At 34.7% G+C, this 15,690-nt stretch overlaps 1 protein-coding gene across 2 annotated transcripts; it reads right to left on the reverse strand.

Moving 5' to 3' along the window:
• Positions 1 to 63: 63 nt before the first annotated feature.
• LOC121318202 (heat shock 70 kDa protein 14-like) lies at positions 64 to 6,062 on the reverse strand. 2 transcript variants are annotated; one of them, XM_041254626.1, is made up of 14 exons: positions 5,975 to 6,056; positions 5,436 to 5,516; positions 4,951 to 5,033; positions 4,717 to 4,765; positions 4,331 to 4,436; positions 3,985 to 4,075; positions 3,730 to 3,834; positions 2,953 to 3,114; positions 2,554 to 2,709; positions 2,367 to 2,469; positions 1,923 to 2,138; positions 1,053 to 1,226; positions 567 to 634; positions 66 to 320 (listed from the first exon to the last, which is right to left on the reverse strand). In XM_041254626.1, the coding sequence occupies exons 1-14, from the start codon at positions 6,029 to 6,031 to the stop codon at positions 242 to 244; spliced, it is 1,530 nt and encodes a 509-aa protein (XP_041110560.1). In that variant the 5' UTR covers positions 6,032 to 6,056; the 3' UTR covers positions 66 to 241. The 2 variants fall into 2 exon arrangements, with proteins under 2 accessions (XP_041110561.1, XP_041110560.1); XM_041254627.1 differs by lacking the exon at positions 4,951 to 5,033 and having other exon boundaries at positions 64 to 320; positions 5,975 to 6,062.
• Positions 6,063 to 15,690: the final 9,628 nt, after the last annotated feature.

The following is a 15,690-nucleotide window of genomic DNA, read 5'->3' on the forward strand; positions in this document are numbered from 1 at the left end:
ATACCTGAAATGAGTACAACAGTTGCTGTGCATAAAAAAAAAAAAAAAAAAAAAAAAAAAAAATCACCTACACTTTCTGTAAATTGGTTACATCATGTGTATTACTACTGTATTTGTCTTTTATGGTTATAATCAATATCATGTTCTATTTCTAACTGGATAACTACATTATGCTTTTTTGAAAGAATGTTACAGCAAAACATCCCAAGTTGTCAGTAAAGGGTTTTATTCTGAAGTTATTTTAGGATGCAACTTCAATTGTGATGGCTTCTGATTTTCCAGTTCCTTGGTCAGTACAAGTGACATGTAAGGACCCATCCCTAAAAATAGACATTAACAAACATTAGGATCAATACAAGGAAATAAGCATGTAGTTAAATGCATTCTAAGCATGAATCTAATAGAAAAGTGAAGGTTTAAAAAAAAAATATCCAGCAATGACATAGGAAAAACATTTAAGCTGATAGAGAAAACTGGCACAGTGGACCTCCCATACAGTTTACTGCTGCAAAGAGGCATCATAAGCCACGTGTTGAAAGACTGAATTAAAACAAACAGTACAGTACCTTTTCATGGTAAGAACTGTTATAATGTCACGGGTTTCTTCTATCTTTTCTAAATCTTTAAGTACAAGCTGAAGAAAAAAAAAAGTGAAATGTGAGTGAGGATAATCTGGTATAAGAAGCCATTATCAAAACAGCAAACTGCACCCAAAACATAACAAAATGTACTAAATTTCCCTTTGTTACTTTTTCACATATATATTTTTACCTATCAAATCTTTATACTGGTTCATGAAATAAAAATTTCCATCCATTTACTGTTACTATAAAAGCTGTAGGAACAGTAACGATTACAACCCTCTCTCCATCAAAACAAAAAAAAAGTTTAAAATGGGCAAACATCAACATCTGCTAGGATTTTTGTTACCAGTAAAACATATAAGTTTGTTCTCAAAGTTAACTTCTTGTTTGGGCCACATCATCCGGAAGCAAAAACAACAAAAGTACCATATTACTAGGTCATAGTTACTGTTCTATTCAGAATCTTACCTGTGCAACTTTATTAGCTTCAGTGGCACAGTTCTTTCCAATGGACTGGTACAGCTCAAAACACAACGAAGAAACATTCCCTGGACTCTGTAGGGTGTGATGTCGCCTTGCTGGCAAAGGAGTGCCAGATGGTAGCAAAACTGTGTATATATCAGCCCCAGAGTTATCGGCGTCCTAGGAAGGACAAGATTCCATTAAAGTGTAACAGGCAAGAATGTAAGTACAGTAATCCCTCGCCAAGTGCAGGGGTTTCATTCTTGAAAACCCCCGTGATTGGCAAAACCGTGGTTGGTAAATACTAGAGCTTATGGGAAATAGGGGGTTAGGTTCTCCACGGCCGCAGTTACACTTATCAAAGCCTATCTAAGTTGCATTTTCCTTCACTAAACACAAATGAAAAACACAGTAACATAAAAACAATGCGAACACTATAACATACTGGGAAATGCAACGTAAAAAGTAATAAAATTATAACAATAAAAAGTAATGTTTTATTTACCTTGAATCCTTAGAATTAAAGGCCAGGGTGTTGTTAACTGGTGACAATTACGTTAAGTTAAAATGGAGCAACGAGACCACATGCACATACTATAACTAGTACACGAGACAAAGTGAGAGACGATGCTGGTACTTGTAGGGGAGATGCTGGCAAGATGGGAGCCTGCAAGAATACACAAGATGGCGTGGAAGCAAATGAGTCATGTTTCCGTGCAAAACCGCGGATGCACAAATCTATATGCCGCGGTTGGCAAATTGGTACACAAAAAAAACCGTGTATACATGAATTCCGCAGTTGGCGAGGGTTTACTGCATATAACCATGTAATGAAACAGTATCCAGCAGGGTCAACGTTGCACTAGTTACAGTTACCTTCACCAGGATATCCTTTGCACAGCACTCCACTGCAAAAAACTCCTCATCCAGCAAGGAGCTGTCCTTTCCAACCAATATGCCAGCCTCTATGGCAGCTCCAATTGGGATCACTTCATCGGTAGGGATGGAGTTTAAGAGCTCCACATCTGGAAACAGATCCCGGATCATCTGTTGAAGCTTGGGGATGCGAGCAGAGCCTCCACACAGCACCACCTACAATAGAAATTGAAAAGTAAACATTATTCAAACTTCTATACAAGTTCCTTTTATTTTTGTAAATAAAACTGTTGTAAACAGAATAAACAATTGTGTTGAATTAATTTCAGCTCTCTTTGGAAAGCTGCATGTCTAAATCTGAGATTTAACAGACATTTTGATTGACTTATTTTTATTAAGACGACTAACCCCACAAAATGTTTTTTTTTTGTTTTTTTCCCTTACCTTATTAATGTCATTTGCCGAGAGACCAACTTGGTCCAAAAGATTCTTAACTGGCTGTATACTCTTATTGAAGAGTAAAGAACATACAAGTTCAAATCTAGCCCTGAAACAGAAAAAGGCAAGGCTTACTAAGCTCCAGGACAATACAACTTTCTAAAAGTAGTCAGCTTCCCTGGATACCGCTTACCTGGACACATTACAATCGAAGTCCATACCATCATAGAGCGAATCTACAAAACAGTTTGAACTCCCCAGTGTGGACAAGGTATGCTTTGCAGCCTCTGCACTGTTCATTAACTTCATCATAGCTCTGGGGTTTCCCCTTACATCTTGCTTATAGGTCCTATTTGAAAAGAATACAACACTGATTAATTATTATTTAAACTTGTGTGAACCATTATGCATGTATTATCATACAAAAGGGCTCCTTAACAATAAAAACAACTGGTTTTAGTTAATGTTTAAATACAAAATCATCTTGACCTCTGTTTAGTAATGTACACATTGAAGTGTGCCCCCCCCCCAAAAAAAGAATCAGCCTCTTCTCTTTGTTTAGCAAGAAAAAGAAATAATTATTTAAACTTGCCTCTGAAATTCAGATGCTAAATGCTGGGCAAGAGCCTCTGTAAAACATTCACCACCAATGCTGTCATCTGTCTGTGTGGCAAGCACTCGATACATCCCACTGTTAACTTCCATCACAGTAACGGAAAGGGATGTTCCTCCAAGTTTGTAAACCAGGACATAACTGCAAATTTAAAAATGAAATAAAAGTGAACACATAAATAGACAAAGTACGTTTGAAAAAAAAAAAAGAAAAAAAAAGTCGATGACCATGGAATAAATCAATAGTATGTACAGAATCACAGAATGAAATGTTTATAACACAAAATGACATTCCCCTATCCCACCAGAATCTGCCAATCTAATAATTAAGCTAAACAATGTTAATACCAAGTTTCATGATAATTGGATAAGCCAGTCTCCTGATATGAAAAAACAATATGATAAGGGCCACATATAGATGCCTTCACAATATCCCCTTTGCATGGGGATTTTAGTTGAATCTGGTCCAATTGAGCTTAGTTGTACACTACATTTTTATACAGATCTCACAGTCTGATAAAAACAAACTAACATAAAAACATGCCAATCTTGAATTGTCATCAATGACGAAATTAACCCTTGCAGTATGTCATCATATAATTAAATATTTATATATATATATATATATATATATATATATATATATATATATATATATATATATATATATACACACACACACACACACACACATACACATATATATACATACACACACACACATACACACACACACAGTATATACATACAGACATACCTTTTTCCAGTTGGTGATTCTTGGCCAATCCCATAAGCTAGCAGTGCAGCAGAGGGTTCATGAATTAGTCTCAACACATTGAAACCAGCTGCCATGGCAGCCTGTCTAAAAAAATAACAGAAAAAATTGTTTCCATCTTCATGCAGAATACATGCGTTTAGTTTCACTGAACCAACATGTCATTACAGTTAATGTAATCTGTGTATAATAACAGCCATATTTTAAACTGGGTCATGTCATGTACTGATGGCTTACCTCAGAGCATTCTTCTGCTTCTCCCCGAACTCAAAAGGCATGGTAATGACTGCATCGTTGACATCTGAACCCAGTGCTGACTGAGCAGTTTCTGCAAAAATAAATAAATAAAATGCAATAAAAAAGCAAACCAAAATCCATGGTAATTTTAACCACATTTCATTGCTGTCTGGTTGTTACTGTTTCCCCAAGTGAAACATCTGGCAGACTGCCTGGTCTTGCGTACCAGATTGAACATACAATGTTATGTCCGTAACTTTCCAGGTGAGCAACTATTCCTATAAAGCAGGAGATCTTGTTTTGACCACCCTGGTTCCACAGCTTTTTTTCATTCAGCAACACTTACCCTTCATCTTACTGAAGATTAGCTTTGCTACTTCTTCAGGGGGAACAAGTTTGGTATCGTCCCCAGTATCAATCTCATATCTGGGCTTTTGATCCTTATCAATAACCTACCAAAAGAAATAGAAATAGAAAAAAATAGCCCCTGAAGAGTAAGATGTGTATTTATTTCAATATATTAATACAAAAAAATGCATTTGTTACAAAATAAATAGACAGATAAATTGGTTTCCCATACATGCTTGAACAGAACCCCAGGAGTCATCCATTTTTCAGACACACTGCAGTCTTTTTAAACAAGGTATATATTGTTTTTCTTTAATTTTCAATTCCAGTTAATTAAATGCGTTTTGAATATTCTGGTAAACTAGCTATAGGATGCATACTTACTGAACATTTACTCTCTGTAATGTGTTTCTGGGCCTGTGAATCATCATAACTATGGAGAAAAAATAAATAAAATATATAAATATTACAAAAACAACTCCCTCCGAGTGCTTTAATAGAAGTGTATGAAAATAATAGATTTGAGACTGGACTTGTCTGAACTATTCTCTACTGAACTGAGATTGTTGTAGTCTAAACACAGCTACTGATGTGATTGTTTTCTTTTTTCAGAATTACCTTCTGCCAAGGATCTGCTTCACTTTTACCACAGTGTTTGAGGCATTTCTTATTCTTCCTTGCTTTGCTGCCAGACCAACAATCTAAAAATCGAATATACAATTTTACTCACAATGAAAAAACAGAACCTTCTAATAACGCATGAGTTTAACCTACAATTACTGTAAGCTATTTTACAATCATGTTCAACAATACAACACCTACAGCTTTATTGAACCAACGATTTGTGATCCAAACGAAAGGTGAGACGAAGGCAGGGGGTTTCCAATCCTGGTGGGCCAGTGTCCCTCCTGATTTTAGTTCCAACTGTACCCTAAATCAATTAATTGCACCAGTTAAGCTTCTAAGTACTTAATTGGTTCAATTATGTAATTTAGTTGGAACAAAAACCAGGAGAGGCACTAGCCCTTCGGGACCAGGATTGGAGACCCCTGGACTAAAGAGGTATCATGTTTTAATCGCGTTTAAAAATAAATAAATCTCACCTGTTCTCTTTCTCTGTATGCGACAACAGCCGGGGTGACTCGATCACCCGAATCATTTGCAATGATATCGGCTCTGCCATCCTGCATGGAAAATACAAAGACATTTAAACTTTTCCTACGCCGACCCCACCATTACCATATGTAAGCTATCTTTTGATATATAATTCAAATAAAAAGGGACACAAATACTAAACCGCTACTTTTGATATCTAAAAGAAAAAGTAAAAATACACTTGTATATTAACGAAACTGTGGCCTAATATTTAAATGCAAAGTGAGCATACACCATAACAATACTTACTGGTGTACACGATACAATATATCATCACAAACGTCTACCGGTATATCTGAATATGTTTTAAGTGTTGGGGGGCAAAGAAAAACATTTTCACAGCATTCATTCACAAGGGCTGGTTCTTTTGAATAAGCCGGTAGACCTGGGAAAACTGGCCCGTTATCCTTTGATAACATTTTATTAACACGCAATACTTCCCCTACCTTAAGTTTTTGTTATTTTATCAAATCAATTATATTCCTACCTTAAAAACTGCAACACAAGCACATGTGCAACCAAAATGCACTCCTATAGCAGCCATGCTTGTTACTATGCACAGAACAGGAAGTCGGGTAAAAAGAGGTAGAAACTGAGGACCAATCAGAACAGTCTGACGCCAAGCAAGCCAATCATAAACTAAGCAGCACCATTAGCCGATGATTTCTGACAACCAATAATAATAATAACAACCGAATAGTATGAGTTTGATAACCAATAAAAGCCACTTATCTTAGGAGCGAATAGGATAATTATACCGGCAAACAAATAAGATTTCGACTTTTAGAATAAAATCTCAGACAGTATTTGATAGTTACGTGATGTAGGTGCTGACCTGTTTTGTCTTTACAGTTGAAATAATAATAATAATAATAATAATAATAATAATAATAATAATAATAATTTAATAATAATAATAAATGCAGTTAACATTAATTACAGCTGGTGTGTTTTGGTGTACTGTTGTTGAAATAGCTAATGGAGGAGAATGTGAAGGTGAGAGTACTTGAATTGGTGTGTGCGTTTTTCCTGCTGTCATGTGTATAAACAGTACATGCCTGCCCGTGCTACTCCACGTTTCTACATTTACTCTGAAGCATGTGCATGATATTTATGTTACAACCACTGTTATTGTTTGAGTTTGATTTTTAAATGTTATATAGTAAGAAAATAAAACAAATACTCAATTACTTAAATTTACTTTAGTAGTATTAGCAATGTTATTGAATAAATATATATATATAATGATATATTATATATTATCATATACACACACACAATTGTGTGTGTGTGTGTGTGTGTGTGTGTGTGTATTTCTATATTTCTGAGCATAGTACTTTATTTTAATATAAAATACTACACATGTTTGTTATTACCCTCAAACATTTTATCCAGTCAAACACTAGACTCAACCAAAATCCACTGGCAAACAAATATGTTTTTAACATAACAACACAGGCTAGATTTACATGGTATTTGCTCTAGACTAAAATATTGCACCATTTTTCTTTCAAAAAGCTTCAATACTGGAACACTTGAATTATCATTATTGTTTCGTGTCCAAGTAAAAAACTTCTACAATGTATTACTAATTGAAATAATGTACTCCTGACTACAGAAAGCCACAGTCAATAAACCCACAACTAACACTATCTAATGTAAATGTAATGAAAACTGTGGAGAGTTGTTGATGATCAAAATAGACCCAGCTCCTGGTGAGGAAAAAGGCTCTAGGATATGAGCCCCTGTATAAAGTATAGACAATCAACCCCTGACAGGGAAGTGCCCTTATACAGTACAATCTAACCTTCAAGGTGTACAGTAATTTATAATAATTAAGAGATTGTGTTGGCATACCAGTCAGAATTATTTGTCAGGTAATGTTCAATAGGTAAAAAAAAAAAAAAAAGATTTTATATATATATATATATATATATATATATATATATATATATATATATATATATATATATATATATATATTATTATATTATTTACTGCAAGCAGTAGCATTCTCCAGTTTGAGTGGAGTTGTCTTTCATAGATCACATTTTAGTCATGTGTTGAATGTTTAGTTTTACATGTTGAAAAATAAGGTTCAACATCTTCTTGACATGGACTGTTTGTGACAGCATAGTACAATTAATACAAATCCTGAACCAATAAAAAATGTGAAAAAAAGCATTGATAATAAAAGCTTGCTGAAAATGGTCAAATTCTTTCAGGTTTCAAAGGAAACATTTAATTTGGATGAAGTCATTAAAGGTAAACAATCAACTGAAACAGATGGAAAATGTGTTTAACATGATATAAATACAAGTAAGTGTTATGCAATGGGTTGTATAACTCTTCTCCCCTGCCTGAAATGGAGAAAGTGACTAAATTGTAATTTAAATGAGGTTAGGCCTGACAGATGTTATGACCCCTTGAGTTACTGTATACTGTAATCCAGAGAGTAACCCTTTTAGTTGAAACTAAAACGTTTCAGTTTTTCTCTCTCGCCCCACTTGGATACCACACTAAAGTGAATTGTCTGTGCAAGATCTTGATCACTGTACCAAATGAAGAACTCTTAAGTAAAAATGTTCAAAGACAATCGCCCTATTGGGAGGAGAATGTGACAGCCATACAGTACAAAAAGAAATAACTTTTTAGATTAATGTGTTCTCAAGTAGGTAGATAGCATGCTTGGTTAAGACCCGATGGGTGTTTTTTCAGCAAATAGATTGCGGTCTGTTGCATTCATATAATCTGTCTGTCTGGGGTTTAATTTAACTCACAGTGCTTACTAAAACAAGTAGATATATGATGTGTCATACAATTTTTCACATTGAGCACCACATTTGTTCCAAACTAAACTTCTTAATTTAGAGCTACTGTATACAGTAGAACCATGCAAGAAATCAAGGTCTGTTCAACGGATCTAAAGGCTGGGGATCTATGTACTACCAACGTTTCATATATTACAATTGGACTCTCCTTGTTGATTTACATATTTTCAGACTGAAATACACTGGAGAGTTGACTGTACGGTTAGATTTTTAGAACTTTTATACACCAATGACCCTTTATTGGTAACTTTAACAATGCTATTGAGACCCACTACAGTTTAAATCATATCATTAAAACGACCCCAGAGTGATAACTTTGATGGAATGGTACTCTGTTTTACATAACATTTCCTGGTAAGTATATCATGGATTTTCAAAGTAATTAACACCATAAAGTTGAAACATATAACTTAGCATCCAATGCCACCCAATCCTTAACTTTTATTTTGTTTTTGTTTTTGTGGTTGTTGTTGTTGTTGTTATTGTTATTATTTTAGTATGCATTGGATTTTTGGGAAGGTTTTACCAGACATTGAAAGCTAATCCTGCAGCCTTCACACCAGCCATTGTAGAAAATGAGCTGATTTTAGCATGTAGGGATCCCAAAGGAAAATAAAACAGGCTGTAAGCAAACATATTTTCCAAAAAAGTGCATTTAACTATGATTCTGGTAAGATTTCTAGCTCTCTTTTCCCCAAGAGGTTTTGGCTGCTCTTTGTCTGTGGAGGCCCACCCTGGTTCTTTACTGACTTCTAAGAAGAGCTAATTAGTAGTTATAATCAGACAACTGCTTGAAGAAATGAGTTGAAATGTCATTGAAGTTATTTCCTTTGAAGACAATTGTAGAGACATGGACAATCCTCAGTGGAGCAAAAAGAAAAACAGATCTTTCAAATAGTATTTGAGTTAATGAAAGGAAAATGATCCAATAATCTTACAAGGCATATCATTCTTTTTTTCAGTGTTATTATTGGGAGCAACAAGTGATGTGGCTACAAAGATGACCAGTGAAAATACCAGTCCAATGAGCTACCATGTGCCTGTACAAAATATCTGAAAAACTACAAAAGAAAGACATATGACAAATGTGAACTGAGATATGGTATGTTTATACTTAATTAAAGAATAAAACCATAACAAACGTATTCAAATAGACATCATCTTCAAACAGACTGCCTTCATTAGTATAATTACAATGACGAAGGCATTAGTGTTTTTTTTCTCCACTTGAGTTTTAAAACACTGATGTTTTCTGGTTTTTATAGTGGTGTTTTTAAGGTTATATATTAAAAAAAAATGCCATTTATGGAAATAATTGCCACGTTCGATTTGACATAATATCAAAACAGATGAAGAAATTGCATATTATTGGAATGGGAAAATGTTTATCTTCCTTTCATTGTTCTCTAGTTACAATTTGCCTCTCTGTGTTTTAATTAAAAAGCAGCCATTGGATTTCAGCTCAGCTGGCTTGTCTAAACTGAGGGTAGCAGAGCTGAAGAGCATTTTGGATTCCTGGGAAGAGGTGTGCAAAGCATGCATTGAGAAAAAAGACCTGTGAGCAGCGCTGTGCACTTTACAGCCGAGTCTGTTGTAACCTGAAAGACTCTATATTTTGAAAATGATCACATTTTGTCAGTCTTGATTGTCTTATTTTAGTTACAGTGGTAATTCACACAGCTCAGGTATGTCATGTTTCATCTAACTATTTAAACTCTATCATGAGTAAATACAATATAAAACATACAGGGGTAAGATATATACAGTATAGCAAATGTACAACTTTTAAGGTAATAGTATTAAGATCCACCATTGTGAGCTCCCCCCCTGTCTTATCCCATGTAATTTTCTATTGGTACACACTGAAGTACCTTCTGACAAGTTGCAGTTTATTCAGATTTGTGTATTTTGACATCAAGAGGCTAAAACACCTTCTGTAAACTGTAATACATTTCTGCTTTGTGTATTATTTGATGTGTTATCACATTTGTGATATTCAGTAAGTACATGCAGACATTTTTAACAATCGGTATTTTAATGAAAACATTGAATTACTGTATATAAAAGACATATTGCATGTACATTTCTCCCATGTAACTACAGTATTAGTATCATAATATCAAACTACAGTACAACACTAGATGAAGCTATAAACAGCTTTAACATACACTGCTTTTGCAAAATAAAGGTGGAAAATTCTCTTAAAAGTGATACACAGCACTAATAAGAACAGTGTTTTTATTTGGCTTTCTATGAAAAAGTAATTAATTATATTGCACTAAAGATTTAAATTTGAATTAATCTACGTAACAAGCAACCAGTGTTGCAAGATTCTGTAATGACAAGGAAAAGCATGCAAGAAGAAACCTGACCATTGTCTCGGTAACTGATATGGACCAATTTCATTTTCAAGCATGGCATGTGTGCATAATAATGTAAACTGACCTTCCATATTGTGCGTTTTACCAGCCTAACTTATTTAGAATTCAGATAATACAGTAGGATGAATTATGTGCATTTTACCCTTCAAATTAAATAGGTAATATGAATCAGACCCTGTGTGTCTTTTGACATAGCAATACTGGTAATTCAGTTTGACAAATCAAGAAAAGTCAGGACATATTTGAATAATCTACTAAAAAATATGTGCAGTACTAAAAGATAAAGTATATACAAAAATGTTGCTCTATACATGTGATTAGTTTCAAAATGGTTTAAACATAATTTTGCATTGTATGATGCACTGTAATCATCTTTGCTGCATTTCACATTTATATTTTGTAAAGAAAAAAGGACATATAGAAATGCTTATCATTTTGAATTTGTTGTAAATGGATAATATTGAGGGAAGCACTGTACTTGTGGGATGTATTTGGGGATGAATTTCAAGGATACTTACATAGATATTTAACACGTAGGGGTCTAAGTGGATTAAAATGGGCAATAAGTGCACACTTAGCCCCCAGAAGTCCCATGTTTGTTTTAGCATTGGCATGTGTTTTTGTATAACAGAGTGCCACAGAAGAAATAGGGAATACAGTTACAGGGCTTCTCAAACTACTCCATGCTTATCAGCTTATGGATTCACTCAGTAAGAGGCATTATAAACAGTTACAAAATGATGATGACACTGTACCATTTGTCCTCAATTCGAACAAAGGTCTTTAATCAGATGAAGTATTAAATATGGATGATTTGCCAGACCTGAAAGAAAATGTTAGAATTTGTGAATGGCAGGCAAATGTTTTTTTTTCTTTATTTTGGGGGTATGAATATTTAAATGTGAGTAACTTTAGGAAGATTGTACTTTGGGAATGATGTCACTGATACGCCCAAGTGCTTTCTAATGGGCCGAAAGATCAGGCTACACTTTGGGCCTATCCTTTACAATGTCAGGTAACCTGAAGCTTACGGGCCTGCAAAACTAGTCCCAGACAACCTATAAACAATACACTTGAGCCGCTGCAGGAGAAGATCCTCTACTGAAACTCTAGACCCTGCTGAGGGAGGCCTGTATTAAAATTGCCAGCATCTGTGGGTCTGTGTGAATAGATAACAACAACTTGAAAGTGCTTTAGATGTGAGCACCTACGGTAAACCTAGTGCAAGGTTTGCTGTATGCTCCAGTGGGACTCACAGGACAGACAGGGAAGTTATAAATATGTATATGGGATGAAAATGAACATTAGGCCTTTATATAGCTTTGTAGAAGCTTCTTCACCAGTACAGAGAAAGAAAACCTTGCACACAACATTTGAAAACAACTGCATATAAAACACTGGCTGCACACGGAGTACAATGAGAAGCATGAGTGTTGGAAATGAGTAAATGGTTCCAGTATCAATAACCTTAAAGACCTTTTAAATTTGAAGTATATGGTTTAATTTCAAGTAAGTACACCTACAGTAGAACAAATATTTTTGACTTTTTTGGACAGATTTTTTCTTGGAATTCCTATTAAAATGCACTCTTTTCCTTGTGCTGCCTTCCAGCATTGCTTTGGTAGTGCAGGAGACACAGCCCCTGATACCACCTCATCAGCATCTTCAGAAGTATCAAAGCCAGATGCTAATGCAACAGGAACTTGGGCTGTAACTGTTCAACCTGGATCAAAGGAAGAAGGCACAGGGAACTATAGAACACAGCAAGTCAGAATCCCAAATGGCAACAATTCAATTTCCAATGGCAATGGCATTACAAAACATAATAATGGCGATCATGTCTCAAAAGCTGCTTCCAGTCATTACAGTTCATCCAAATACTTCAACCACGATTTTCAACATGAAAGCTTAGGGGCTAAGATCTGTGCTTACATACCCAGGCCATCTATCATTAAAGGATCAGAGGTAGGTTGAGATGATTGCTTACTGTTGAAAATGTTGGGTACTTATTTTGAGTCCAGATCATTATTGATTACAGGCAATGATGGTCTACTATTGACCCCAAGATTGTTTCTATTGGAGGGTATTTTCTATACAACATCCTTCTGGTAATAATTGAGAGTCATATAACATTTGGCCTTAATTTTAAGAAGAATGATGGAGAAAACTGGATGCATTTCCATACATTTCTAATATGTGGATGTTTATTGGATGAGAAAGGGATTTAACAGTGTGTTTAAATCATACTTTGTCTCTTCATAGAATGTCCTTGACAAATTCTGGTTTTATTCCTGTTCACATATTTATGGAAAAGTTGTATCAATAGTACCAGTCATCTTCTGATGCTACAATTAATTTTGACCCTTTGCATCCAATCACAGAGATACTGCTACTGACTTTGCCCATAATAAGTGCAATTGCGAAAGATAGCAACAAAACAGAGTACAGACAGAACAACGTCTCTGGAAAAATCTTCCTAAAAATCCAGTTTTACAGTGACAAAACCCAAACTGCATTTATCACTGATCTGATAAACCAATACGAACTCTTAAATAATAAGGGCCCCTAGGGCATTTGTGTTTTACCATGTCCACTCATGTCCATTTTCATCTAAACTGCTCTGGTGTGTATAAAATCATTAGTTCAACGCACAAAATACATTAAGTAATGCTTTTCTTGTTTAGGTTACTTGCTGAGATTCACATAACATGCTTATGAGAAAAAAGAACAGTATTATACAATAATTTGAAAGTGATTATGCATTGATTTAAAACATTATATTTTATAATACCATCAGCTTGCTTTTCTTGGAACAGTAATAAGATAAGTGAAGGTACTGCATGATCAAACATGCCTATCCACCTATTTCAGTCTTCTTCAGTGTCTATGGCCTGTTGTTTCAAGTGGTCCACCTTTCTATGTAGGAATGGGAGATCAGTTACTGGATAGTGTAAAATGTATTAACCACTGCCTGTTCAAAATGAAAATAATTATAACGCATTACAATTAAAGTCTAAGGGCTGTTACAATTATTCAGAATAGATTAGTATATTGAATAAATAAAAACATGTACTGTATATACTTTAGAATTCTGATATATTTAATTATACTCGCAATATACCTTAAATGAGAGGAAACTTCACCTTATTGTGTCTTAAAGGAGACTTTTCTTCAAAATTTAAATTGCCAGTTTTATTTTCTGTATTGGCATTATACAAGTGATTGAATATTCAAAGCTACAGTGCTGTAGGAACGATACACTTTGTGGTTTTGAAGTGAGTACTTGAAAGCCATAGCTCTTTGAAGTTAATCAGCAAATAGCCTTGTCATTTATAACTGTTTTACTACTTACAGCAGTGTACTGATTAAAAGTTGCATCTTTAGAAGGTAATGTCAGGGATTTATTAGTATTGCCTGCTATGTCCCTACACTTTCTGTAACAACTGATGCTTTATATCGAACTGCATCAATACAATGCGCTGACAACTGCATTTCTCTTTATAGAACATCATTTCGTTGAACATATCGACAAAACACTATATTTATGGTTCGCAAACAACATAAATATTGTGATAATCACAGATAAGTAAATTAAATTGTGCTGCCTGCCATTACATTTTAAATCAAAGATCATATATTTTAGTTACAGCACAGATTTGACATACATTTTATCTACAATATATTAAATCTCAAGTCTAATTAAATGTCCTATGCTCAATAGTTAAAATGGGCAATAAACCATGGAACTATGTGCTGATCAATAGAACAAAGAACACTCAAATGTCAGCAGCTTTGTTTTATTTTTCATCCAAATAAATGTAATACGTGCCATAGAAGCTACTCTTTTTTCTTCATGTTTGGGAAAATAACAGCTGTAAAAAACAGTAATGGCAAAAATGTCTGCTCAGAAATGTAACCCACGTCTATAGAATGAGAAATGAGCCAATTACCCTGTTTATAACCAAGAAATTTCCCTGAAACATCACATTCGACTTCAGAGAATGACACATTATACATGCGAATGAGTGCTTAAACAGATGCAGCCGAGATATTTGTTAGGTTATTTCTGTTTTTAAAAAATTGTACGTGTGCCTCTATCAAACAACCCACTGAGAAATCCACAACAGCCAGTGTCCTTGTTAGTTATCCACAACCAGGAGGATTGCATGTTATAATGAGCCAATAGGTTTGAGAGTCCCAATCTACATGTAGAGTGTGTTAGTAAATAAATGATGAGGACTAATAAAACATGGCAGTTAAATCCATTCTGAGACATGCTGTAAACCAATTTTCTTTATTCCACATTGCACCCCATTGCACATAAAATTGGGTTACTTGACCAAGGGTTACTTGACCTCCTTCAGAAGGCATTACTTTCACTGAATTCAGTAGATATGCACAGTAGACTGTAGGCAGGGTGTCTGATCTTGATAAAGCTCATTACGTGGAGAATTAAAATGCACTCCCACCGTGTTGTCAATCACATCAATCTGATTAAGAGGCAGGAGCATCATGAGAGCAATCTAATGAGATCTTAGACTCAAAAGACTCACTGCATGATGCATCCCTTCAGAGAGATGGAATCATGATGTGTGTGTGGATAAGGTTTGTTGTCTGAGCTGGGAAAATCCTACTGTACTTACCAGCATTAGGTCACCCAATCCAAGTTCTTAACATCAAATACTCTAAATCCTGTTTTCCAAACACCTGTCTCTTTCTCTTATTAAAGTTAATCACATTTAAGAGTGCATGCTTTAACATACATTTAGTGGTCTTCTCTGTGCTATAGGGTGGTTATCTTATCAATTAATAATTGTTAACAGTAACTTAATAAGGTGCCCTTGTACAGATCGACTGTAGATACCAGCAGTGATCCAGATAAGGTTTTGGGCCATTGAACAATTTACTCTCCATATTACATATTTCTAGTATTTTAAAAAAAAACTATGATACTGCACAAATGCAAATAAAGAAATGATAATATTGTATTC

Source organism: Polyodon spathula, chromosome 7, assembly GCF_017654505.1.
Source record: "Polyodon spathula isolate WHYD16114869_AA chromosome 7, ASM1765450v1, whole genome shotgun sequence".
NCBI classification, from domain to species: Eukaryota; Metazoa; Chordata; class Actinopteri; order Acipenseriformes; family Polyodontidae; genus Polyodon; species Polyodon spathula.